The 27,772-nt window shown below is 42.1% G+C and overlaps 1 protein-coding gene across 4 annotated transcripts in view; it reads left to right on the plus strand.

Moving 5' to 3' along the window:
• ARL3 (ADP ribosylation factor like GTPase 3) overlaps positions 1-27,772 on the plus strand; it is a 69,812-nt gene that overhangs the window by 18,470 nt on the left and 23,570 nt on the right. For 3 of the 4 annotated variants that reach the window (XR_009544681.1, XR_009544680.1, XM_007530724.3), the window contains exon 3: positions 9,672-9,788. The exons of the other annotated variant lie outside the window; for it this stretch is intronic. Coding sequence is in view for 1 of the 3 variants with exons in the window: in XM_007530724.3 (XP_007530786.1) it covers positions 9,672-9,788 (117 nt within the window). In the remaining 2 variants the exon portion in view is untranslated. The remainder of the gene's footprint in view (positions 1-9,671; positions 9,789-27,772) is intronic. 4 annotated transcript variants of the gene reach the window in all.

Here is a 27,772-nt window from a genome sequence, read left to right on the forward strand (position 1 = left end):
AAAGAAAAGAAAAGAAAAGAGGGGGAGGGACCTGGAATAGTAAAGCCCTGACTACAACAACAAATATTTTATTTATTTATTGGATAGAGATAAAAATTGAGAGAGAAGGGGAAGATAAAGAGGAAGAAAGAGGGGTCGGTTTGGTGGCGCATCTGGTTGAGCACACGTTACAGTGAGCAAGGATTCCGGTTCAAGCCCCTGCTCACCACCTGCAGGGGGAAGGCCTTGCAGTGAAGCAGTGCTGCATGTCTCTCTCTCTCTATCTATCTCTCTCTCTGTCTCTCCCTTTCCTCTTGATTTCTGGCTGTCTCTATCCAATAAATAAATAAAGATAATAAAAACATTCTCTAAATATCAAAGAAAAAAGAGGAAGAGAGACAAGAGACAACTGCAGCACTGCTTCACTACTTGTAAAGCTTTCCCTCTGCAGGTGGAGACCAGAGGCTTGAACTTGGGGCCTTACACATTGTTCACACCTGTACTCAACCAGATATGCTACCACCCAGCCCCAGAAAGATGAATTTTATATACATATTTTACAGTAACTTTTAAAACAATTCTTTCTAATGACTACTTTTTTAAAAACATAGCATTATCTTCTTTGATTATGAAATGAATACATGCAGCAAATATAAGCATAAAGGAAAAAACTAGAGTGCTATCACAAAAACCATGACACATAGAGTATGCATTTTTCAGCCTTAATAAATGCAGATATTAACCTTTTCAAGTAAAACATAATTGCCCATAATTTTAACCCAGTCTTCTCAGCCCTCCTCTTTCCCAAGGTTGAGCAAGCAAAACACCCACATTAGGCAGTGAGTGCACACAGTGTGGAGACAGCAAGACAAGTCCTGATGAAAGCGCTCAGGTAGGCGTCTTTGTTATTACTGCTTTTTTTTTTTTTTTTAAAGCAATCTAACAGTGACTTACACCAAGATGTATTCAGAAACTCAACCCTTCGGGCAAGGGAAACTAAAAAAAAAGAGTTAGTAAATGGGCCTACATCAGACTGAAAAGTGTCTGTACATTGAAAGGAAATTCCACGAGCTAAAAAGATGACCTACCGGGAGTCCGGCAGTAGCACAGAGGGTTAAGCATACATAGGCAAGGACTGACCTAAGGATCTCGGTTCGAGCCCCTAGCTCCCCACCTGCAGGGGAGTTGCTTCACAAGCGGTGAAGCAGGTGTGCAGGTGTCTATCTTTCTCTTCCCCTCTCTGTCTCCCCCTCCTCTCTCCATTTCTCTCTGTCCTATCCAACAACGATAACATCAATAACAACAACAATAATAACTACAACAACAATAAAAAAAAACAAGGGCAACAAAAGGGAATAAATAAGTAAATATATAAAAAAAATTTTTTTAATTAAAAAAAAACAGTTGAAATTTGCGCATCACGCATCTGACAAGGAACTTGTTTCAAGCATATATAAAGAAATCCTGGGGCCTGGTGGTGGCAGAGTGGACACATTACCGTGCACAGGACCAAGGTTGAAGCCGCTGGCCCCCACCTGCAGGAAGGGAAGCTCCATGAGCAGTGAAGCCGTCTTGTTTCCTCCATCCCCCACCCTCAGTTAGTGGCTCGAGAAAAAAGAGAGAGAGCATACAGCTCAAACAAAAAAAGTGGGCAAGAGACCTAAATAGATCAAAACTACAAAGAGCTGCCACCGCACACATGTGAGAATGGCCTCCATCATCTGAGATGGGAAGTGGCAAAAGATAACCGCTTTGGAGAACAAGGCACTCTGGTGCACGTTTGGCGGGGATACAAACTGGTGCAGCCCCTGTGGGAAACAGTATGGGGAGCCCTTAAATAAAAGTAGAGATACCTGCTGGCCCGTCAGTGCCACTCCTAGGCATATATCTGAAAGACATAAGAAGTCTAATAGGCTTCTTTATTTTATTTTATTTTTTACATTTTATTTATTGTTGGATAGAGGCAGAGAGAAATTGAGAGAGGGGGAGGAGCTAGACACCTGCAGCCCTGCTTCACCAAGGCTTCTTTTTTAATTAATTAATTAATTTATTTATTTACTTATTGGACAGAGACAGCGAGAAATCAAGAGGAGGAGGTAGGGAGGGAGAGAGTCACCTGCAGCCCTGCTTCACCACTCACGAAGCTTCCCCCCTGCAGATGGGGACCAGGGAATCCAACCTGGGTCCTTGTGCATTGTAACTAATGTGTTCGACCAGGTGTGCTACCACCCGGCCCCAAGTCTAACAGGCTTCTTGAGATCTTCTTTCCTGTAGGAAATCCTAAGAAAAGTTTGCCTTTGACTAAGTCTTTTGGTGTCTTAATGAGAGACTATGTACTTGGTCTTAGTCACTTTAAAGTATTTGAGCATTAGAAGTTTTAACAAGACCAAGGTTATTTGGCATTTTTTGTCACTGATAAGAGCTTGGTGTCAGCTTTGCTCTGACACAGCTTTGGCTGTGTTGCTGTATGTACTTCACAGCTTATGAGTCTTACTGATTTGCAACTGCTTCCAAAATGAGCAATTTTACAACTCCTAAACAAATTTAGTGTATAGCCTAAGGAGAGACAAATTACAGTAGTCTAGCCTAGAAGGACTGAAAACATATATTAATGTGTCACGATTTCTGCCAGAAAAAGAAAGACTGTGGTTTTTTTTTTTTTTTTTTTTCAGCATTAGATAGGTTGTCTTACTCAAGAACATCACTAACATGAGGACTTACACACTGCAAACATGAAAATAAACTCAAAGTTACAGACCCAGAGTCCCAATTCTATCTTTCAATTTTTCTTGATGTGTTGTTATATGTAACTCAACTCTGATACTATGTAAGTGTTTCATATTTATTATTCAAGTGCAAAATAACTGTTTTTATTTTGTTTTATTTATTGGAAAGAGACAGACAAAAATCAAGAGAGGAAGGGGAGATATAAAGTGGGAAAGGAAAAGACATCTGCATCACTGCTTCACCATTTGTGAAGCTTCCCCTCCTGCAGGTGGGGACAGGGGCTTGAACCTTGGTCCTTGTGCATGGTAACATGTGCTTAACCAGGTGAACCACTGCCTGGCTCCTTGTGCTGTCATTTTATATTAGAAAAAAGTATTAGATGTTCATAGCAAAAATAGAAAGTTTAAGCTAGACAACCGCTGCTAACTTTAGACTATATTCACTCAAGTTTGTTTTTTTTTTTTTCTGTGCATTTATGTGATGGATATGTTTGAATTTTTATTTATTTATTTATTTATTTTTTATTTTTTATTACCAGAGCACTGTTCAGCTCTGGCTCCTGGTGGTACGGGGGTTGAACCTGGGACTTTGGAGCCTCAGGCATGAGAGTCTATTTGCATAACCATTATGCTATCTACCCTCTGCCCGTGTTTGAATTTTTATTAAAAATAACAATAAATAAGAAGGGCCAGCAAAATCGTTCACTTGGATAGTATGCTGCTTTGCTAGGCATGTGACCCAGGTTCAAGCCCAGCCCTCACCAAACTGGAGGAAGCTTGGGTGCTTTCACTCCCCTACACACACCTATCTCTGTATTTATTATTTATTTATTTACTTATTTTGCTTTTCTACAGACATTTAATTTTTATTTGGTCTTGGCTATCATTTTTTTAAATATTTATTTATTGGATAGAGGAAAGAAATCAAGAGGGAAAGGGGAAATAGAGGGAAAGACAGAGACACCTATAGCACTACTTTGCCACTTGCAAAGCTTTCCCCCTGCAGGTGGGATCCAGGGGCTCGAACCCAGTTCATTGCACATTTTAACACAGGTCTGCACTCAGCCAGGTGTTCCATCATCCAGTCCCTTGGTGATCAATTACACAGAAGCATGATCCATTCATTTTATTATAATCCATACATTACAAATAGTGTCTCTCTATTTAAAAAAATAAAAATTTAGGGCAGGGGTAGTTAGCATAATGGTTATGCAAAGAGAAGTTCATGCCTGAAGCTCTGAAGTCCAAGGTTCAATCCCCTGTTCCACCATAAGCCAGAGCTGAGCAGTGCTCTGGTAAAAAAAGAGAGAGGAGGGAGCCGGGCGGTAGTGCAGCAGGTTAATTGCACATGGCTCAAAGCTCAAGGACCCGAGGTAGGATCCCGGTTCGAGCCCCCAGCTCCCCACCTGCAGGGGAGTCATTTCACAGGCGGTGAAGCAGGTCTGCAGGTGTCTTTCTCTCCCCCTCTGTCTTCCCCTCCTCTCTCCATTTCTCTCTGTCCTATCCAACAACGACATCAATAATAACTACAACAATAAAACAATAAGGACAACAAAAGGGAATAAATAAATAAATGCAAAAAAATTTAAAAATTAAAAAAGAGAGAGAGAGAGGAGAGGGGAGTCGGGCGGTAGCCCAGCTGGTTAAGTGCAGGTGGCGCAAAGCGCAAGAACCAGCGTAAGGATCCCGGTTCGAGCCCTCAGCCCCCCACCTGCAGGGGAGTCGCTTCACAGGCAGTAAAGCAGGTCTGCAGGTGTCTATGTTTCTCTCCCCCTCTCTGTCTTCCCCTCCTCTTACCATTTCTCTCTGTCCTATCCAACAACAACAACATCAATAATAACTACAACAATAAAACAACAAGGACAACAAAAGGGAATAAATAAATATAAAAAAATTAAATTAAAAAAGAGAGAGGAGAGGGAGAAAGAGAAGGAATATACTATTCCAGGGGGATAGATAGCATAATGGTTATGGAAAGAGACTCTCATGCCTGAGGCTTTAAAGTCCCAAGTTCAATCCCCTGCACCACCTTAAGCCAGAGCTGAGCAGTGCTCTGATTTAAAAAAAGTATATATATATTTCTTTATTATCTTTTTCATCTAACATTGCATCTTGAATATCTTTTATTATAGATGTAACTATTGATACTTGTGTAATGCACATTTGCAAATGTTAGTACATTATTATTTCCTTTGAATTAATTTCTTAGATGTGTAGGGTCTGGTGACTTAAAGAATTTTGAGGTGGAGGTGAGGGGCAGAATGCACACTACCATGTGGAAGGCAATCTGCAAAGTCGACTCTTCACGAGTGATGAAGCAGGTCTGCAGATGTCTCTCCTCCTTATCTCCCTCTGCCCTCTCAATTTCTTCTGTCCTAATAAAAAGGAAAGGGAGGGGGAGGAAAAATGACCACCAGGACCTGTGGATTTGTAGTGCATGTACTGTGTCCCAGTTTAACATAAATAAATAAATATTAAGACAGTTGATACACATGATCAAATTCCAGGATTTATTCTTTTTTTTTTCTTTGCCTCCAGGCTTATCACTGAGTGGTTGGTGCCTGTACTACAATTCGCTGCTCCTGGAGGCCATTTTTTCCATTTTGTTGCTGTTGTTATTGTTGTTGTTATTGATGTCGTTGTTGTTAGATAGGACAGAGAGAAATGGAGAGAGAGAGGATGGGAAGACAGAGGGGGAGAGAAAGATAGACACCTGCAGACCTGCTTCACCGCTTTTGAAGCGACCCCCCTGCATGTGGGGAGCCGGGGCTCTACCAGAATCACTACCCCAGTCCTTGTGCTTCACGCCATGTGCTATCACACTGCCCCCCGGGATTTATTCTTATTCCCTACTTCTTCCCAGGGAGGATTTAATGTTACTAGGTTTGATGTTTATATATGATAGCTAAATGTAGAATTTTTATATGTCCAAAAGTGGTTTTCTCAGTGAATCCGAATTAAACTCCCTTTCATATCTGCTTAAACCATCTCCCTTCAGAGTCCTTAAGTGGCTAGTTTATTTGTCATTGGCATTCTAGAAGTGCTGTAGTCAACAGCATCCCAGTTCGCCTCTGGTGACTACACGTCCTCAGGGGAGATTGTGTGGCAGTGTTCCCTGGACTGTTGTGCTGTGTCTTGTCCTTCATTGCAGGCAGTCATGTTGGCAAGCTGTCCAGTGAGGCAAATGTTTATGCTGGAATCCCCAAACTTACTTAACTCTACTTATGCTGGTTGAAATGTCACTTTTTTTTTTAAACCAGAGCACTGTTCAGCTCTGGCTTATGGAGGTGCAGGGGATTGAACCTGGGACTTTGGAGCCTCAGGCATGAGAGTCTCTTTACATAACCATTATGCTATCTACCCCTGCCCAAAATATCATTTTTATGAAAGCAAGCTGTTGGTTAGACCTTTCTTTCCCTCCTTTCCTCCCTTCCCTTTGTTTCTCCCTTTCTTCTTCCTTTCACAAGAGCACTGCTCAGTTCTGACTTATGGTGGTGCCAGGATTGAACCCAGAGCCTCCAGGCCTCAGGCATGAAAGTCAGTTGCATAAACCATTGTTTTATCTCCAAAGACCAGATTAGATTTTTTTAAATTATTATTTCTATTTAATTAATTTATTTATTTTAACCAGAGCACAGCTCAGCTCTGGTTTATGGTAGTACTCATGACTGATAAATACTCATGGTACCTCAGACTTGAAAGTCTTTTTTTTTTTTTAATATTTACTTATTTATTTTCCCTTTTGTTGCTCTTGTTGTTTTTTCGTTGTTGTAGTTGTTGTTATTGATGTCGTTGTTAGATAGGACAGAGAGAAATGGAGAGAGGAGGGGAAGACAGAGTGGGGTAGAGAAAGACACCTGCAGACCTGCTTCACCGCCTGTGAAGCGACTCCCCTGCAGGTGGGAAGCCGGGGGCTTGAACTTGGATCCTTCCACCGGTCCTTGCGCTTTGCACCACATGCGTTTAACCTGCTGTGCTACCACCCGACTTCCAACTTGAAAGTCTTTTTGCATAACCTAATACTGTCTCCCCAGCCCAGATTAGATTTTTCTTTTTTTTTTTTAATTTCTTTATTGGGGGATTATGTTTTACAGTCAACAGTAAACACAGTAGTTTCAAGATGCATAACATTTCTCATTTTTCCACACAATAATACAACCCCCACCAGGTCCTCTGCAAGATTAGATTTTTCCAAATACTCATTTCACTATATCATGCTTACAGGATTCTGTTTAGGTCTTTCTCATGAAGAGCCTCCTTTCCAAATCACTAAGGTTTTATTAAATTCTCTCTTCCCACACTACTCCCAGCTCTGAGTTCTTCCTGCCCCTGATTGGCTCACCTTCCTCCAGATCCCACCTTGAGTAACTGTCCTGAAGATAAATTCTTACCTTTCTAATTCATTAGAGATCCCTGTTTAAAAGAAGAAGCAAAGTGCTGGTGAGATAGCATAACAGTTATGCAATAGGACTTTGATGTCTTGAGGCTTCCACGTCCCAGATTCAGTCCCCAGCACCACTATAAGTCAGCTAAGCAGTGCTCTGGTAAGAAAATTTTAAAGTTTCAGGGCCGAGTAGTGGCGCATGTGGCTGAGCGCGTGTTGAGCTGGGTTCGAGCCCCCAGTCCCCACCTGCAGGGGGAAAGCTTCACAAGTGGTGAAGCAGGGCTGCCGGTGTCTCTCTGTCTCCTCTTTCTGTCTCTCCCTTCCTCTCAATTTCTGGCTGTCTCTATCAAATAAATAAAGATTTAAATTTTTTTTAAAAAATTAAAAAGTTTCCAATGTCCATTTGTTTATTTTTTCTCATCACTAGCCATACTTGTGAACTTTGCTTCAGAATTTGAACATGCAGAGAAGCCAGGCAGTGGCGCACCTGGTTAAGCACACACATTACAGTGTGTATGGACCCGGGTTCAAGCTTCTGTTCCCTACCTGCAGAGGGAAAGCTTCACAACTGGTGAAGCAAGATTGTAGGTGTCTCTGTCCCTCTCCCCGTCTCCCCCTCCCCTCTCAATTTTTCTTTGTCCTATCTAATAGTAAAAGATACTTAAAAAAAAAAAAAACTGAACATGCAGTTCCAGCTGGGTCTGTCTTCCTGTCTGGGAAGCACTGATACTTACCCATGACACCCCTCATAGTATAGTACCCAGGGTCAGTGCCCTTTTCCAACGAATCCATTTGAAGACATGGTTTTCTTTTTTTTTTATTCTATTCTTTTGTTGTTGTAGTAGTTATTTTTATTGTTGTTGTTGTTCATATCATCATTGTAAGATAGGACAGAGAGAAATGGAGAGAGGAGGGGAAGACAGAGGGGGAGAGAAAGATAGACACCTGCAGACCTGCTTCAACGCTTGTGAAGTGACTCCCCTGCAGGTGGGGAGCCAGTGTCTCAAACCAGCATCCTTATGCCGGTCCTTGCGCTTTGCGCCACGTGCGCTTAACCTGCTGCACTACCACCCAACTCCCTGTTTTGTTTTTTTTAACTGCTCTTAAATAATGAGTCTTTCGGATTTGTAGCTTTAGTCTCTTATTTTTCTTTTTAAAATATTTTTATTTATTACTGGGTAGAAACAGAGAGAAATTGAGAGGGGCAGGGGAGATAAAGAGGTAGAGAGACAGAGAAAACACCTGCAGCCCTGCTTCACCACTCGTGAAGCTTTGCCCCTGCAGATGGGAAGCAGGGGCTTGAACCTGTATCCTTGTGCCCTGTAACATATGCATGTAACCAGGTGCACCACCACCTGTCCCATCTCTTTTTATTTTCAAATGCACATTTTGCCATTTTTTTATTTTTCAATTTTAATTTCTTTTTTTTTTTTTATAGAGCAGAGAAAACTTGAGAGAGGAAGAGGAGATAGAGTGGGAGTGAGAAATAGACACCTGCAGCACAGCTTCATCGCTCACGAAGCTTCCCCCCTGCAGGTGGGGACTGGGGACTTGAATGTGGGCCCTTGTGCATTGTAAAATGAGCACTTAATCTGGTGTGCCACTGCCTGTCCCCTTACCATTTGTTTTATACTTTTCACTTATTTATTAGGGAGAGATACACAGAGAGAACCAGAGCGTCACTCTGACTTTCTGTCTGTGTAAACAGTACTGAGGATCAAACTCCAGACCCTATGCTTACAAGTCCTGCACACTACCATTGAGCCACCCCTGGCTATTCTTGGCTCCTTGTATCTTTTTCTTATTCCCCACTCCTTATTTTGGGACCTCTCACATGCAAGCCCTGTGCTACCACTGCATTACTCCGTTGGCCCTTCTTGGGCTTTTTTAAGTTTAGCATTTATTTCTCTTGTTCTTCAGATTCAGTTTCTGTTTGTAATGTCCTGCCAAATTTTACCATTCTCTGGGCTCTTCAAGAAATGTGGTCTGGCTTGATTATCAGAGTCATTCTGATGCCAACTTGCTCTCAGCAATTTCATGTGTGACTGTGTGTTTATATTCATTGTAGAAAGTGGTGTTAACCATGACATTACAGTACTGGCTCTATAGCCTGAATGAAGTGAGCATGTATAAATACATTTCTTTCTTTCCTGTCATAGCAAACCATTTTCAGTGTCACATCTGGCAGAGAGTCTCATAATAAATAAACAGCACGGGAGTTGGGCAGTAGCGCAGCGGGTTAAACACACATGGCGCAAAGCGCAAGCCCCAGTGTAAAGAACCTGGTTCGAGCCGCCAGCTCCCCACCTGCAGGGGAGTCGCTTCACAGGTGGTGAAGCAGGTCTGCAGGTGTCTGTCTTTCTCTTTCCCCTCTGTGTTCCCCTCCTCTCTCCATTTCTCTCTGTGCTAACAACGACGACATTAATAACTACAACAGCAAGCAACAAGGGCAACAAAAGGGAAAATAAATAAAATTAAAACAAAAAATAAATAAATAAACAGCACAACTGTTAAGTGTAATTTTGTCAGGATCGTGACCAAGCTTAGTAAGATCTGGTGTTTCTTGCTTCTGTGTGTTTCAGGGTTTTAACATCAAAAGTGTACAGTCACAAGGTTTTAAATTGAATGTTTGGGACATTGGTGGACAAAGGAAAATCAGACCTTACTGGAGGAATTATTTTGAAAATACTGATGTTCTTGTAAGTATTCCCTCTGATGCATTCATTCATGCTCTTTTCTGTTGTGTGTTATTAACACTAACACCATAACGTTCTTTCTTGTCAGTAATTCAATTACCATAACATTAGTCATGATGAGCTAAGAGCTAACAGAAGGCTGTAGATTGTAAAAGAGAACCATCTTTGTGTAAATTGTGTAAGATGTTTTGCTGTTGCTCAGTAACAATGTTGTGCCCACAACTACCTTGGCAAATAAAGCCACTTCTTCATTACTATAGAGATTTGAACAGCAGAAGGGAAGTCACTTGTCACTGACTCCTCACCCCAAGGAAATCAGCAAATCAAATGTATCCCTAGGAGAGCAACCAAGCTAGTGAAAGGCCTGGAAACAATGATAAAAGGACCAGTGGGAAGACCTGATGGTGTTCTCCCTGGAAAGAAGATGCCAGAAACTGTCTTCGGTTGCTTCAAGAGCAGTGTTTATTAGTCTCACCATTGCTAGTTCTAGAGGACTAAAAGGGAAGTAGTGAGTAACAGAGCTTAGCTCAACGTGGGGAAGAAGTTTCATGCATTTGAAACTATCCATAAGTAAAAAGCCACCTCGTGCTCTGAGGACTCTCTGGCTCAAACAGATGGTGAGATCTTAATTCTGTCAGATGCTGTAGAACTAACGTTTCAGAATTCTGGGCAATTTCACTGACCACATAATAATCATGGGAATCATGATTGACCTTTCAGTTCCTTTACCTCTCCTTGAATAATCTCATTATATACCTAACCTCAGCCACTCAATCTCACAATCACACCCTAAAACCAAAGAGGGGGTGAACTTGGGTATTAAAAAAAATCACATTTCATTGTATTAGTCTCTGACAGAAAGCTTGCATTTACCTTAAACATGGTCATAGATAATAAACTAGGGTTGGAAAGATAGTACAATGGTTATGAAAAAAAAAAAGACTTTCATGCCTGAGGTCCCATAGATCCCAGGTTCAATCTCCAGCCCTACCATAAACCAGAGCTGAACAGTGCTCTGGGGGAGAAATAAAATAAACTCTATACTAGCCATGTTGATGTCTGGTGTTTTCATTACCAGTAGAAATCAACTCGTATCCTGAATACCTCCACTCGCTTTTCCTGTTGCCAGCAATCATTTCTATTAGCATATGCACATCCTATAGCTCCTTTTGTTTAAAAGCAAAAAGCTCAGGGGCCAAGAGATGGCCACTGGTAGACCAAGCAGTTCACCATAAGCAAGGACTGGGATTCCAGCTCCCGGCCACCCCATGGGAGTGAGCACCTGCATGCAAGAAGCTTCATAATTGATGAGCAGTGCTGTGAAGTCTCTCCTCTCTCTGTCACTCTCTCCTCTGTCTCTCACCCTTTATCTTAAGGGGAAAAAATGGTGAGGGAGATAGAATAGTGGTTATGAAAAAAGACTGTTGTGCACGAGGCCTCAGAGTTCCAGGTTCAAGCCCCTGCACCACCATAAGCCAGAACAGTAAGCTGAACAGTGCTCTGGAAATAAATCAATAAATAGGAGGGCCGGTGGTGGCGTAACCAGTAAAGCACACAAATTACCATGCTCAAGAACTTGGGTTCGAGCCCTTGGTCTCCACCTGCGGGGGGTGTGGGGGGGTGGGAGGGGGGAGCCTTATATGCAGTGGAGCAGGGTGTCCCTCCTTCTCTCTACCTCTTGCTTCTATTTTCTCTGTCTTTATCAACATAAAAAATAAATAATAAATTCAAAAAAGTTTACTATGAGTGGAGGAACTATGCAAGCACAGAGTCTCAAAAAAAAAAAAAAAAGCTAGAAGCTTTATGTCTTGACTGTGACTCTCCTCTAGACACTGGCTCATTCCACAACCTCTCTTGGCAACAAAACTCTAAAATAATTCCATACTGCTAAGTCCTGTGCTCAGTTTTCAGTACTCATCTGACCTAACAGCATGGTAAAATAAATAAAAATAAATTGGTCATACTACCCTTAAAATGTTCTCTTGGCTTCTAGTATATCTTTTACTTTCCTTCCTTCCTTCCTTCCTTCCTTCCTTCCTTCCTTCCTTCCTTCCTTCCTTCCCTGCCAACCCCCACAAGCCAAGGTTTTGTGCACGTGTGATTTCACCACTCTCGGGTCAGTTTTTTCATTCAGATAGAGAATGGGCCAGTGGGGCCAGGTGGTGGTGCACCTGGTTGAGCTCATATGCTATAAAATGCACAAGGACCCAGGTTCAAGCCCCAAGTCTCCACTTGCAGGAGGAAAGCTTTGTAAGTGTTGAAACAGTGCTGCAGGTATCTGTCTGTCTCCTCCTATCTCCCCCTTCCCTCTTGATTTCTGACTGTCTCTAGCCAATAAATAAATGAAGATAAAAAATGTTAATTAAAATAAGAGAGAATGGATGAGAGGGACTGAGTGGTAGTGCACCTGGTTGAGCACACATGCTATTAATGCACAAGGACCCAGGTTCAAGCCTCTGGTTCCCACCAGCAGGGGGAAAGTTTTACAACTGTGAAGCAATGTTGCAGGTGTTCCTCTTCCGCTCTCCCTTTCTATCACCCCCTTCCCTCTCAATTTCTGGCTGTCTCTATCCAATAACTAAATAAAGATAATACCCCCAAAAATAATAAAAATGAAAAAGAGAAGAGAGAATGGACAAGATACCACAGCACCTGTGCCATCGCACTCCAGTGTGGCCTGGGACTTGAACCTGGACCGCACGCGTGGGAGAGTACACAGCTTACCTGGTGAGCTGTTTCTCCAGCCTCCCGCAGCAGTCTGTCTCAGTTTCCTCCTGCCTCACTGGCTATTCCTCCTTAATCTCCCTTTCTATTTTATTTTCCTGGACTCCAAATGAGGAAGTCTTCCCAGAAGTTTAAGCCTGTGCTTTTCTTTTCTAAGTTGTTGCTTAAATGACCTCATCCAATTTCAAGACTTTAATTATTGCCTACATGCTGGTAATTCTAAACTAATTTCTAACCCGAAGTATCCTCTGGACTTCCAGTTTCATATATATGAACTTGGCTGCCAACTTGGCATTTTCACTTCACTGCCTGGCAGGTCTGTCGCAACTTCAGTCCATTCCACAATCAGATTCCCTTTTTTCATTCACTGTCGCCTAAACCTGCTTACCAGAAAATGGTAACATTCACTCAGAAGTATTGCAGCCATGCTTCAGTTTCAAATATTTCTAAAATCCCTGACCACTTCTTCTCACCTCCACTGTTAACATGAATTGATTTTTTTTTTCTTTTTTTAACTAGAGCACTGCTCAGCTCTGGTTTATGGTGGTGTAGGAGATTGAACCTGGGACTTTGGAGCCTCATGCTTGAGAATCTCTTTGTGTAACCATTATGCTATCTATCCCCATGAATTGATTATTATAACATCATCCCAACTTGTCTGTTTATTTCTGCCTTATACCCCTGAGGTCCCTTCTCAACATTATAATTATAGGATCATGTTGAAACCTACATTTCCCGTCTCAGAATAAAAGCCCAGGTTCTGGGCTGCCGAAATAGCTCACTTGGATAGTGTGCTGTTTTGCCGTTTTCTTTTCATTCATTCATTTGTTTGTTTATTTATTTGCCTCCAGGGTTATCAGTGGGGCTCGGTGCCCGCATCACGAATCCACTGCTCCTGGAGGCCATTTTCCCATATTGTTGCCCGTGTTGTTGCCCTTGTACTTGTTTTGCCATGTTCAAGATGCAGGTTCATGTCCAACCCCCACCACACTGAAGGAAATGTTAGTGCTGTGGTCTTTTTCTGTTCCTTTCTCACTCTTTTTGTCTTTCCATCACCCTCTTTGCCTTTTCTGTATCAAAAAAGTAAGCAAACAAAAAAACACAACTAAGCTTCTTAGAGGGACCTGCCGAGCCATCTAGCCCCCTGACTTCTCTTGTCTGACTCCGCTTGTCCCTCTGATTTGGCACCAGCCACACTGCCTGCAGCTGTTGTTCCTGGAACACGGGCAGGCTCTCACCTTATGGCCTTTGTCATTTCCCTTATGTCTTTGCTTATGTGTCACCTTTCTACAGAGACCTTTCCTAATTCCTATATTTAAATTATGACTCCTTTCTCACCTTTCTGGCATTAGTTCCCCCCCCCTTATTTTCCTCTGTTGTTATCTCCAGTACACACAAAAGTGTTGGGTATATGAAATGGATTATTGTGGTAGATAGGCTTTAACAGAGGCAAATGTAAAGTTAATATAATTTCTAAATTCCCTTCCAACTCTTCAGATTCTGTGATTCTGTGTCATCATGGTAAAGTGTAAGGACTTGTTCTATAAGGTGCGTGGAGCATTGACTTTCTAGGGATCTTATAGAGAAGTAGTTAATTCACCTATTTCACCACAGTTCTCTGAAGGGAAATAAGGCCAAAATATAAAATTTTACTAACATCAAATCAATAAACATAGACAATTAAACAATGAAACTCATGCACCCATCCATTTACTTAGCTATTCAACCAGTTATTCTTCTAGAACATTTTTTTTTAATTTATTTCTTTATTGGGGAATTAATGTTTTACATTCAACAGTAAATACAATAGTTTGTACATGCATAACATTCCCCAGCTTCCCATTTAACAATACAACCCCCACTATGTCATTTATCATCCTTCATGGACCTGTATTCTCCCCACCCACCCACCCCAGTGTCTTTTACTTGGGTGCAATATGCCAATTCCATTTCAGGTTCTACTTGTGTTTTCTTTTCTGATCTTGTTTTTCAACTTCTTTTTTTTTTTAATTTTTTTTTTAATTTAAGAAAGGATTAATTAACAAAACCATAGGGTAGGAGGGGTACAAGTCCACACAATTCCCACCGCCCAATCTCCATATCCCACCCCCTCCCCAGTAGCTTTCCCACTCTCTATCCCTCTGGGAGCATGGACCCAGGGTCATTGAGGGTTGCAGAAGGTAGAAGGTCTGGCTTCTGTAATTGCTTCCCCGCTGAACATGGGCGTTGACTGGTCAGTCCATACTCCCAGTCTGCCTCTCTCTTTCCCTAGTAGGATGGGTCTCTGGGGAAGCTGAGCTCCAGGACACATTGGTGGGGTCTTCAATCCAGGGAAGCCTGGCTAGCATCCTGATGGCATCTGGAACCTGGTGACTGAAAAGAGAGTTAACATACAAAGCCAAACAAATTGTTGAGCAATCATGGACCCAAAGCTTGGAATAGTGGAGAGGAAGTGTTAGGGAGGTACTCACTGCAAACTCTAGTGTACTTCTGCTTTCTTACTTTGGTGCCATACTCCAAACTCAGTCAATTTCTGCTTTGCATTTCTACTTCTTTTTTTTTTTTTACATGCATAACATTCCCCAGATTCCCATTTAACAATACAACCCCCACTATTTCATTCATCATTTTTCATGGACCTGTATTCTCCCCACCCACCCACCCCAGAGTCTTTTACTTGGGTGTAATATGCCAATTCCATTTCAGGTTCTACTTGTGTTTTCTTTTCTGATCTTGTTTTTCAACTTCTGCCTGAGAGTGAGATCATCCCATATTCATTCTTCTGTAGAACATATTTTATACCTTTTAGGAGAAAAAAGAGAAGTCTTGGGAAAAGTAACATCTTCTCTAAGATAAAAACATCTAGGGTATTTTCAAAAAAAAAATCTAGGGAGGTAAAGTAGATGGTGCAGTGGATAAAGCATTGGACTCTCAATCATGAGGTCCTGAATTCAATCCCCAGCAGTACATGTACCAGAGTGATGCCTGGTTCATTCATATTCTCTCTCTCCCTCCCTCTCTCCCTCCCTCTCTCCCTCTCTCCCTGCCTATCTTCTTCATAAATAAATAAAATCTTAAAAAAAAAATTCTAGGGACTGGAGATAACTCACTCAGTAGAGCATATATTTCATCGTGTGTGAAGACCCAAGTCTTAGCCTCCAGCCACCACATAGGAGCAACACACAGAGAAGAAACTTAACAAGCAGTGGGACAGTGCTGTGATGTCTATCTTTCCCTCCCATTTCTCTTTCCCTCTTTCCTTGTCTGTCTTTCACTTTCTTTTTTTATATATAATTTTTATTTATTTACTTATTCCCTTTTGTTGCCCTTGTTGTAATTATTGATGTCATCGTTGTTGGATAGGACAGAGAGAAATGGAGAGAGGAAGGGAAGACAGGGGAGAGAAAGACACTTGCAGACCTGCTTCACCACCTGTGAAAGGACTCCCTTGCAGGTGGGGAGCCGGGGGCTCGAACCGGAATCCTTATGCCGGTCCTTGTGCTTTGCGCCATCTGTACTTAACCTGCTACACTACTGCCCAACTCCCTGCCTTTCACTTTCTATCTGGAAGAATAATCATCAGGAATGATGGAATTGTACAGGCATGCACCCCCACTGAAGTCCTGGCAGCAAGGAGAAAAAAGAAGATAAAACTTCTGTAATCTCGGACTGGGAAATACCTCACCCAGTACAGTGCATTTTTTTTCTTCACCTTTTAAAAGATTTATTTGCTTATTTAATGAGAGAAAGAGGGAATCAGATCCTCACTCCATTATATGTAGAGGTGTATACTTTGCCATGCTCAAGGATCAGAATTTGAGTCCCTGACACACACACAGTGCCAGTGGAAGCTCTGACTCATTAGAGCAGTATTGTGGTGTCTGCTCTCCCTGTCTCTGTGTCTTTCTATCTGAAAATTTTAAAGGAAAAAAAAAATCTACAGAGAGCAGTAGAGTCACAGATGTGCAAGACCCTAGCACTTTAAAAAAAAAAATTCTCTAACCTCAAATCATTACTAGTTTTGCCACCAGGGTTTATCCTGGGAATCTGCATTATCTCATGGCTCCTGGTAAAGTAAGTCTATGTGTGTGTGTGTGTAAAGGCTAAACACCAAAAAAAGCCAACACAGCACTAACTAAAAACAAAGAAGTAAAACCGCAACCCACTGTTAATTAATATGAGGTGGCACATTAATTAGTGCTCTGGATTTAAAAGCATATGGTCTTGAGTTTGTTACTTAGCATCACAAGCGTCAAAGGATGCTCTGGTTCTCTTTCTAGTAGTATTAACTAAATAAGGCTTTAAAAAAACAAAACGTGCACAGGGTCAGGCTGGAGTAGTGGCTCTGCCTGTGGACTCTGAGACAGACAGACAGAGTTTTCAGGTTCAAAACCTGTCCTTCCCAGAAGCTGGTGGTTCACTGGCGGGGGCGGGGGGGTCATGGGAGAGTTGGGCGGTAGTGCAACAGGTTAAGCGCAGATGGTACAAAACACAAGGATTGGCGTAAGCATCCCAGTTTGAGCCCCCGGCTCCCCACCTGCAGGGGAGTCGCTTCACAGGCAGTGAAGCAGGTCTGCAGGTGTCTGTCTTTCTCTCCCCCTCTCTGTCTTCCCCTCCTCAGTTTCTCTCAGTCCTGTCAATGACAACATCAACAGAACAACAATAATAACTATAACAACAATAAAACAAGAGCAACAAAAGGGAAAATTTTTAAAAAAAAATTAAATGAACAAGACAGTTCAACAAAGAAAAGATAATATTTTCATAAATGGCTCTACAACATTGGAAAACTCACTTACAAAGGGAAAAAATACTTATATGTACTTTCAGAAAAATCATCTCAGGAGTCGGGTGGTAGCGCAGTGGGTTAAGTGCACATGGTGCAAAGTGCAAGGACCGGCTTAAGGATCCCTGTTCGAGCCCCTGGCTCCCCACCTGCAGGGGAATCTCTTCACAGGCGGTGAAGCAGGTCTGCAGGTGTCTGTCTTTCTCTCCCCCTCTCTGTCTTCCCCTCCTCTCTCCATTTCTCTCTGTCCTATTCAACAAAGATGACATTAACAACAATAAAAACAAGGGCAACAAAAAGGAAATAAATAAATATTTAAATCATCTCAAAGAGGATCTTTTTTTTAATTATATATTTTTTTAATTTCTTCATTGGGGGATTAATGTTTTACAGTTGACAGTAAATACAGTATTTTGTACATGCATAACATTTCTCCGTTTTCCACATAACAATACAACCTCCACTAGGTCCACTGTCATCCTTTTCCAGGACTTATAGTCTCACACCACCCACCCACCCACCCTTTTACTTTGATGCAATACAGCAACTCCAGTTCAAGTTCTACTGGTGTTTTCTCTTCTGATCTTGTTTTTCAATTTCTGCCTGTGAATGAGATCATCCCATATTCATCCTTCTGTTTCTGACTTATTTCACTTAACATAATTTCTTCAAGCTCCATCCAAGATGGGCTTCTTCTTCTTCTAGCGTTTGCCCTTCTTCCGTAGCCAGTCAACAGCGTCAGGTTGAGCCTGATGTAAAGTTTCGAGACCTCCTTTGAATCTGGAGAGGTGGCAGTCGCTGACTATGTGGGTCATAGTCTGTCTGTAGCTGCAAGATGGGCTGAAAACAGTGAAATCATTTTTTTTTCTTTTTAGCAAGCATTGCTCAGCTCCTGTTAATGGTGGTGTTGGGGATCGAAACCACTATTTTTAATAGCTGAGTAGTATTCCATTGTGTATATATACCACAACTTGCTCAGCCATTCATCTGTTATTTTTACCTGGGTTGCTTCCAGGTTTTGGCTATTACAAATTGTGCTGCTGTGAACATAGGTATACACAAATCTTTTTGGATGGGTGTGTTGGGTTCCTTAGGATATATCCCCAGGAGAGGAATTGCAGGATCATAGGGTAGGTCCATTTCTAGCCTTCTGAGAGTTCTCCAGACAGCTCTCCACAGGGGTTGGACCAATTGACATTCCCACCAGCAGTGCAGGAGGGTTCCTTTGACCACACAACCTCTCCAGCATTTGTTGCTGCTATCTTTTCTGATGTATGAAATTCTCACAGGGTGAAGTGGTATCTCATTGTTGTCTTTATTTGCAAATAGGGAGAGTTTGACTTCTTCTCTTCCAATCTGTATCCCTTTAATTCCTTGCTCCTGCCTGATTGCTATGGCAAGAACTTACAATGCTGGTTGAATAGTAATGGTGATAGTGGGCAGTCCTGTCTAGTACCTGATCTGAGGGGAAACGCTTCCAGTTTTTCATCATTGAATATGATGTTGGCTGTAGGTTTGCTATATATAGACTCCACTATCTTCAGGAATTATCCATCTATCCCCATTTTTTGTAACATTTTGATCATAAAAGGATGTTGTATTTTGTCAAAGGCTTTCTCTGCATCTATTGATATAACCATGTGGTTTTTGGTCTTGCTTTTATTGATGTGGTGGTTCATGTTCATTTACATATATTAAACCAACCATGTATCCCTGGGATAAACCCCATGTGGTCATGATGAACAATCTTTTTGATATACTGCTGTATCCGGTTGGCTAGAATTTTGTTCAATATTTTCGCATCTATGTTCATCAGAGATATTGGTCTGTAGTTTTCTTTTTTGCTTGTGTCCCTGTCTGCTTTTGGTATCAGAGTGATGTTGGCTTCATAGAAGCTGAAGGGAGTAATCTTGTGTCTTTAGTCTTTTGGAAGACTTTTAAAAGTAGATGTATAGGGAGTTGGGCGGTAGTACAGTGGGCTAAGTGCACGTGGCACAAAGTGCAAGGACCAACATAAAGATCCCTTTTCAAGCCCCCGGCTCCCCACCTGCAGGGGACATCAACAGCAATAACTACAACAATAAAAAACAAAGGCAACAAAAGGGAAACATAAATATAAATAAAAAAATAAATAATTTAAAAGTAGTGGTATTAACTCTTCCTTGAAGGTTTTGTAGAATTCATTTGTGAAACCATCTGGTCCAGGACTTTTCTTCTTGGGAAGGTTTTTGATAACTGTTTCATTTTCGTTGGCTGTGAAGGGCCTGTTCATATTATCTAGTTCCTTCTTTATTTAATTTTGGAAGTTCATAAGTATCTAGGAAATTGTCCATTTCTTTCAGGTTCTCTAGCTTGGTGGCATATAGTTGTTCATAGAAGCCTCACATGATATGTTGAATTTCTGTGGTGTCTGTTGTGATATCTCCTCTTTCATTTACAATCCGATATATTTGGGTCTTCTCCCTTTTTTGTTTTGTGAGTCTGGCTAAAGGTTTGTCAATTTTGTTCATTCTTTCGAAGAACCAACATTTACTTTAGTTGATCCTGCCCACAAAATGTTTACAGCAGCTTTCTCTGTAGCTGCCCAAAATGTGGAAGTAGGAGCTGGGGGAGTTGTTCTGCAGTAGAGCATCTGCCTTGCATACATGAGGCCCTGGGTTTATTCCCCAGCACCATTACGAGAGCCACAAATAAAAGGCCAGTGGGTGGTGGAATAGTGTTTTGCTCACTCTCTCACATTATACTCTCATTTAAACAAACAAACAAATAAACCTGGAACCCAGCCTAAGAGATAAAATGTGGGACTCTCAAGCATGAAGTCCACAGTACTATCCCCAGCATAACATGTGCTCTAGTTCTTTCTCCTCCTTTTATAGGGCTATTCACCCTCCCATCTTGCTCCTTTTTTCATTCTCATTAATGAATTAAGAAAAACAGAAAAACTGGAATCAACCAAGATGTCCTTTAATAGACTATTGAAAGCCAAGGGGATATACAGCAGTAATGCATAGGACATGCATGCAAGAGATTCCAGGTTCATTTGATTCCCAAATACAATCAATACCCAGAGCTGAATGGTGCTCTGGCCAAAAAGGAAAAATGCCCAGGAGGTGGCACACTGGATAAGGTGTTGGCCTTGCAAGCATGAAGCTCCAAGTTCAAACTCTGCATCACATATGCCAAAGTGATGCTCTGGTTCTCTCTCTCCTTCTTTCTCTCTCATGTTAATAAATATATAAATAATCTTAGAAGGGGAGTCAGGCAGTAGCGCAGCGGGTTAAGCGCAGCTGGCGCAAAGCGCAAGGACCGGCGTAAGGATCCCAGTTCGAGCCCCCAGCTCCCCACCTGCAGGGGAGTCGCTTCACAAGCAGTGAAGCAGGTCTGCAGGTGTCTGTCTTTCTCTCCCCCTCTCTGTCTTCCCCTCCTCTCTCCATTTCTCTCTGTCCTATCCAACAACAATGACATTAATAACAACAACAATAAAACAACAAGGGCAACAAAAAGGAATAAATAAATATTAACAAAAACTTTAAAAAATAATAATAGTAATAATCTTAGAAGGTGAATAATTAAGAAACAAGCTATGGTATAAAAATACATGGAGGGAGTCGAGCGGTAGCACAGCGGGTTAAGCTCAGGTGGCGCAAAGCACAAGGATCCCGGTTCGAACCCCGGCTCCCCACCTGCAGGGGAGCGCTTCACAGGCGGTGAAGCAGGTCTGCAGGTGTCTTATCTTTCTCTCCCCTTCTTTGTCTTCCCCTCCTCTCTCCATTTCTCTCTGTCCTATCCAACAACAACGACATCAACAACAACTACAACAATAAAACAACAAGGGCAACAAAAGGGAATAAATAAATAAATATTAAAAAAAAAGAAAAGTTTAAAAAAAATACATGGAGGTGGAGCATGATGGCCAAGGAGGACCTGGGGAGGGTGAATTGTTATGTGGAAAACTGAGAAATGTGAACAGGGGTAGATGGCATAATGGTCATGCAAAGAGACTTATTTCTGAGGCTCTAAAGTCTCAGGTTCGTGGTGAATTCACCTTCTTTACCCCATCTTGGCTGGAACTCAAAGATATCATGTTAAGTGAGATAAGTCAGAAACAGGAGAATGAATATGGAGTGATCTCACTCATAGAAGTTGAAAAATGGGAGTCAGGCAGTAGCGCAGCGGGTTAAGCGCAGGTGATGCAAAACACAAGCACCGGTTCGAGCCCCTGGCTCCCCACCTGCAGGGGAGTCACTTCACAAGCGGTGAAGCAGGTCTGCAGACCTTTCTCTCCCCCTCTCTGTCTTCCCCTCCTCTCTCTATTTCTCTCCGTCCTATCCAACAATGACAACATCAACAACAACAATAATAACTAGAACAATAAAAAAACAAGGGCGCAACAAAAAGGAAATAAAAAAATGTTTTAAAAAAGTTGAAAAACAAGATCAGAAGGGAAAACTCTAAACAGAACTTGAACTGGAGTTGGTGTATTGCACCAAAGTAAAAGACTCTGGGGTGTGGGGGAAGGTTTAGGTCCTGGAACATGATGGCAGAGGAGGACCTAGGGGGGGTTGTATTGTTATGTGGAAAACTGGGAAATGTTACGAATGTACAAACTATTGACTGTAATCTATTAATCCCCCAATAAAGAAATTAAAAAAAAACATGGAGGAACCTTAAATGTATATTGATAAGTGAAAGCCAATCTAAAATACATACTTCGTTTTTAATTAATGATTTTGCTTTCAATTTGATTTTATTTTATTGAAGGGGTTAATGCTTTACAATGCAATCATTGACATAAGCATACAATTTCATTATGTAATAGGCCCCCAAAGTTTTCTTCCTGCCACCCTCTCCCCCCAAGTCCTTCGCTTTGGTGTAATATAGTTGTTTATTATGTATCTATTCATTTTACCAGAGCACTGCTCAGCTTTGGCTTTTGATGGTGCTAGGGATAAGCCTCAGACATGACAGTTTTGCATTACCACTGCGCTGTCTCTCCCACCCTCAGATGTGTGTGTGTGTGTGTGTGTGTGTGTGTGTGTGTGTTTATGAGTAAAAGAGCCAGAACATGCCTCTGGCACATGCAGTTTTGGGAATCACGCATGGGACCTCATGTCTGCAAGTCCTGCACTCTGTATCCACCACAGCCCAGGAGGTGGCGGGGCAGTTAAAGGGTTGTTGTGTTTCTTGTTGTCTTTTTTTTTTTTTTAACTTCCCTGCTTTCTTTTATTTTTTTGTTTTAATATTTTTTATCAACTTTATTTCTTTGATAGTAACAGCCAGAAATCAAGAGGGAATCAAGGTAGAGAGGAGAGACACAGATAGACACCTACAGCTCTGCTTCACCACTGGTGAAGCTTCCCCTCTGCAAGTGGGGGCCCAGAGGCTTGAACCCTGGTCCTTTGGAATGTGTGTGCTTAACCAGTTGTGCCACCACCTGGCCCCCAGTTAAAGGGTTTGTTAAAACCCAAGGAACTCCACCTGCAGGGGAGTCACTTCACAGGCGGTAAAGCAGGTCTGCAGGTGTCTGTCTTTCTCTCCCCCTCTCTGTCTTCCCCTCCTCTCTCCATTTCTCTCTGTCCTATCCAACAATGATGACATAACAATAACAATAATAACTACAATAATAATAATAAAAACCATGGAACTTCAATACCAGGCAATTTTTCTCCCCTGCTAGGGCTTCACTGGGTGTTCATACCTACAGGCTCCTGAGTCGGTTTTTTTTTTTTTTTTTTGGTTTCTTTCAGATAGAGGGAGAAACAGGAGTGACACTGTTTTGACTAATGAAGCTTTGCTTTAGTGCCCCCATGTGGTGATAGGGAGTCAAATTTGGGTCCTCGTGCACATGCACTCAGCCAGATGAGCTGTCTCCTACCCCACCTCCTCCACCACCACCCCCAAAAAACAGGGTAACTTTAAATCATGCACTCTTAATACCTTTTTATTTTATTTTATTTATTAATGAGAAAGGAGGAGAGAGAGAAAGAACCAGACATTAGTCTGGTACATGTGCTGCCGGGGATTGAGCTCAGGACCTCATGCTTGAGAGTCCAATGCTTTTATCTACTGTGCCACCTCCCAGACCACCACTCTTAATATCTTTTTTTTTTTTCCACCAGGGTTATTGTTGGAGCTCGGTGCCTGTACTACGAGTCCACTGCTCCTGAAGGCTATTTTTTTTCTCTTGTTGTTTATCATTGTTGTTGTTATTATTGTTGTTGGATAGGACAAAGCAAAATGGAGAGAGGGGGAGAGAAAGACACCTGCGGACCTGCTTCATCGTTTGTGAAGCTACTCCCCTGCAGGTGGGGAGCCAGGAGCCCGAACCAGGATCCTTACACCGGTCTTTGTGCTTCGCGCCTTGTGCACTTAACCCGCTGCACTACTGCCTGACCCCCAACTCTTAATATCTTGAGGGTGCACTGCAAGGCAATTGTAATATGAACCTTGATTGCTTATTTCTCATTAGTCAAAGGTACCCCAAAATTAATGTGCAATCTGGAAAAAAAAATCGCTGTAGAGCTTTTCCAGCTACATTCACCTGCCAGTAGCAGGCAATAGCTTGAAACCAGAGTCAACTTTTCATTATTTTCCAGTGTCACTTGAGATCAAATCAGCCTTGGGAAGCAGCTGAGTCCCCAGGGTTAGAATGTACGGCCTTGTGACTCTTAGCCCAGTCTGCTGGTTTCATAGCAGCTTGAAGTGGCAGTGGTTGATGGGTTGTATTAGTTTGTTTGTCTGTATTTAATAGTCTTCCATTGTTGGTTGAAAAGACCTATTTGGGAGTTGGGCTGTAGCTCAGTGGGTTAAGTGCAGGTGGCACAAAGCACAAGGACTGGCATAAGGATCCGGGTTCGAGCCCTGGCTCCCCACCTGCAGGGGAGTCGCTTCACAGGCGGTGAAGCAGGTCTGCAGGTGTCTGTCTTTCTCTCCCCCTCTCTGTCTTCCCCTCCTCTCTCCATTTCTCTCTGTCCTATCCAACAATGACAACATCAATAACTACAACAATAAAATCAATAAGGGCAACAAAAGGGAATAAATAAATATATATATATATATTAAAGTTTTTTTTAAAAAAAAAAAAGAAAAGACCTATTTATTGTACTAGATTCCACACTGCCTAGAAGAGCAGAATTGAGGCTTGACACACTTGGTTACCTGGTTAATTCTTTTCAATTATCTCTGGGGTGCCATAATAAATTCTTGCTTTAGAACAAGTGTCGACAAATGAATCCATCCTGTCTCCTGCTGCTGCATAGCCTTTGAACTGAAAGTGTTTTGGTTTGTTGTTTTTTTTTTACATGCCTAAGAAAAAAATCAAAAGTAAGATTTGTCACCAGGTAAGAAGGATATTTGGCGTCCACTGGGACACAGCCACATCTGTCTGTCTATCTCTTTCCTAGGACTGCTTTTGTACTACAATCACATAGGCTACTAGCTATGCAAGAGATCATAGACTGTGCAATCTAAAATACCTACTGCCTGACACCTTCCAGAAGATTGCCAGCCCCCACTTTAAAGCATAGCCCTAAAAGTGCCAGAGGTATGGTCAGAGGAGATGACACTGGGAATACCTGCCTTCATCCTTATTAATTTAGTGTAAATGACAAAAATAAATAAATAAAATCTGAACTGTGATAGGAGTGGTGGCATTCTTCCATTTCTCAAAAACCAGGAATCAAATAATACTCTTGATAAAACTGTTTTTTTTCTTCATGCTTTACTCCTGTCTCTATTTGTTTTATTATTATTAGCTTTGTGTTTAAATGCAACATGATTTAAATAAAGTGTCATCTTTTCCATACCCAGAGTGTAGGACAGAAAGTGAGATAGCTTGCTTTTTTTTTTTTTTAGTTACCTTTGTTTTTATTTATTGGATAGAGACAGCCAGAAATTGAGAGGGGGAGGGTTGATTAAGAGGGAGAGAGACACCACCAATACTGCTTCACTACTCACAAAGCTTTCCCCATGCAGGTGGGGACCTCAAACCTGGGTCCTTGCATATTGTAACATGTTTTTTTTTGTTTTTTTTTTTAATATTTTATTTATTCCCATTTGTTGCTCTTGTTGTTATATTGTTGTGGTTATTATTGTTGTTGGATAGGACAGAGAGAAATGGAGAGAGGAGGGGGAAGACAGAGAGGGCAGGAGAAAGACAGACACCTGCAGACCTGCTTCACCGTGTATGAAGCGACTCCTCTGCAGGTGGGGAGCCGGGGGCTCGAACCGGGATCCTTACGCGGGTCCTTGCACTTTGTGCATGTGCTTAACCTGCTGTGCTACCACCCGACTCCCGCATATTGTAACATGTTTACTCAACCAGGTGTGCCACCACCTGGCCCCAAGAAATGAAATAGTTTTCACACTGTTGTTTTTAAAAGTGATTAATTTGGGGAGCCCGGCAGTAGCGCAGCGAGTTAAGCGCAAGTGGCGCAAAGCGCAAGGAACAGTTTAAGGATGCCGGTTCCAGCCCCCGGCTCCCCACCTGCAGGGGAGTCACTTCACAAGCGGTGAAGCAGGTCTGCAGGTGTCTAACTTTCTCTCCCCCTCTCTGTCTTCCCCTCCCCTCTCCATTTCTCTCTGTCCTATCCAACAACAACATCAATAACAACAATAATAACTACAACAATAAAACAACAAGGACAACAAAAAGGAATAAATAAAAAATTTTAAAGTTATTAATTTTTTGGGAGTCGGGCAGTAGCACAGCAGGTTAAGCACACATGGCTCGAAACACAAGGACCAGTGTAAGGATCCTGGTTCGAGCCCCCGGCTCCCCACCTGCAGGTAAGTCGCTTCACAGGTGGTGTGGCAGGTCTGCAGTTGTCTTTCTTTCTCCCTCTCTGTCTTCCCCTCCTCTCTCCATTTCTCTCGGTCCTAACCAACGATGATGACATCAATAACAACAATAAGAAACAACAAGGGCGGGAGTCTGGCGGTAGCAAAGCGGGTTAAGCGCAGGTGGCGCAAAGCGCAAAGACTGGCCTAAGGATCCCGGTTCGAGCCCCCAGCACCCCACCTCAAGGGAGTCCCTTCACAGGCAGTGAAGCAGGTCTGCAGGTGTCTTTCTCTCCCCCTCTCTGTCTTCCCCTCCTCTCTCCATTTCTCTCTGTCCTATCCAACAACAACGACATCAATAACAACAACAATAACCACAGCAACAATTTTTTTAAAAAAGGGGAAATAAATGTAAAAAATTAAGTCATTATTATTATTATTTTAATGAGAGAGATACAGAAAGACCAGAGTACTACTAAGATCTGGCTTATGGTGGTACTGGCGACTGAACCAGGGATCTAGGAGCCTCAGGCATGAAATTCTTTTTATTATAGCCATTTTGCTGTCTCCGCAGCCCTCTGTACCATTTCTATAGTGTTCACACTTAAGCTTCAGTACTACTGAAGCACAGATAATTGAAGCGTTGTCTTTTTTTAATATATTTTATTTATTTATTAATGAGAGGGATAGGAGGAGATAGAGAAAGAACCAGACGTCACTCCGGCACATGTGCTGCCGGAGATTGAACTCAGGACCTCATGCTTGAGAGTCCAACACTTTATCCACTGCACCACCTCCCAGACCACATTTTTTTAAAGATTTTATTTATTTATCCATGAAGAAGATAGGAGAGAGAACAAGAACCAGACATCACTCTGGTATATCAGTTGCTGGGGATTGAACTCAAGACCTCATGCTTGAGAGTCCATCGCAAGTTTTAACCACTGTACCGTTTCCCAGACCACAAAGCTTAATCAATTAAAAAAAATTTTTCTTTTTTAGAATCATCCCTGTCTACCCCTCCAGTGGAAAAGTACTTAAGAGCAGTAAAAATGGCCAAAAGTTGGCAGCAGGAGGGAGGAGGTTCAGATTCAAAAGGAAAAATGAAGAGTCCTCCATTTCCACCATGGACAGCCTGCCACTGGGTATCCAGAACTGACTGAACTTCCATCAGGAAAAATCAAATTTTTGGCCAACAGGAACAGTGGATTCATAATGTCGGCACCACGCCCCAGCGATAGCCCTGGTGGGGGGGGGGTAAAAAAAAAAAAGGGAAAATCATATTTTCAAGATCCTTCTTTTGTTCCTCCCACAAATAAGAATCCCAAGGAGAACCATACTTGTTTGATATTTATTTATTTACTTATTTTAAATAGAGACAGACAAATTGAAGAGGAAGACGGAGATAGAGGGCGAAAGAAGCACCTGCAGCACTGCTTCACCACTTAGGAAGCCAGGGGCTTAAGCCCGGGTTCTTGCATATAGCAACATGTGCCCTCAACCAGGGGCTTCACCACCTGGCCCCTTATACTGTTTTAAGGCCAGTCAGGCAGGACTGGGAGATAGCTTGGCATTATAACACAGAACTTTAGTGCTTGAGGTGCTAGAAATCCTAGGTTCAGGGCTGAGGAGACAGCATAATGCAGTGAATCCCCAGCACTGCCATAAGCTAGAGCTGAGCAGTGCTCTGATAGCTCTC

This window comes from Erinaceus europaeus, chromosome 14 (genome assembly GCF_950295315.1).
Source record: "Erinaceus europaeus chromosome 14, mEriEur2.1, whole genome shotgun sequence".
Lineage (NCBI taxonomy): Eukaryota > Metazoa > Chordata > Mammalia > Eulipotyphla > Erinaceidae > Erinaceus > Erinaceus europaeus.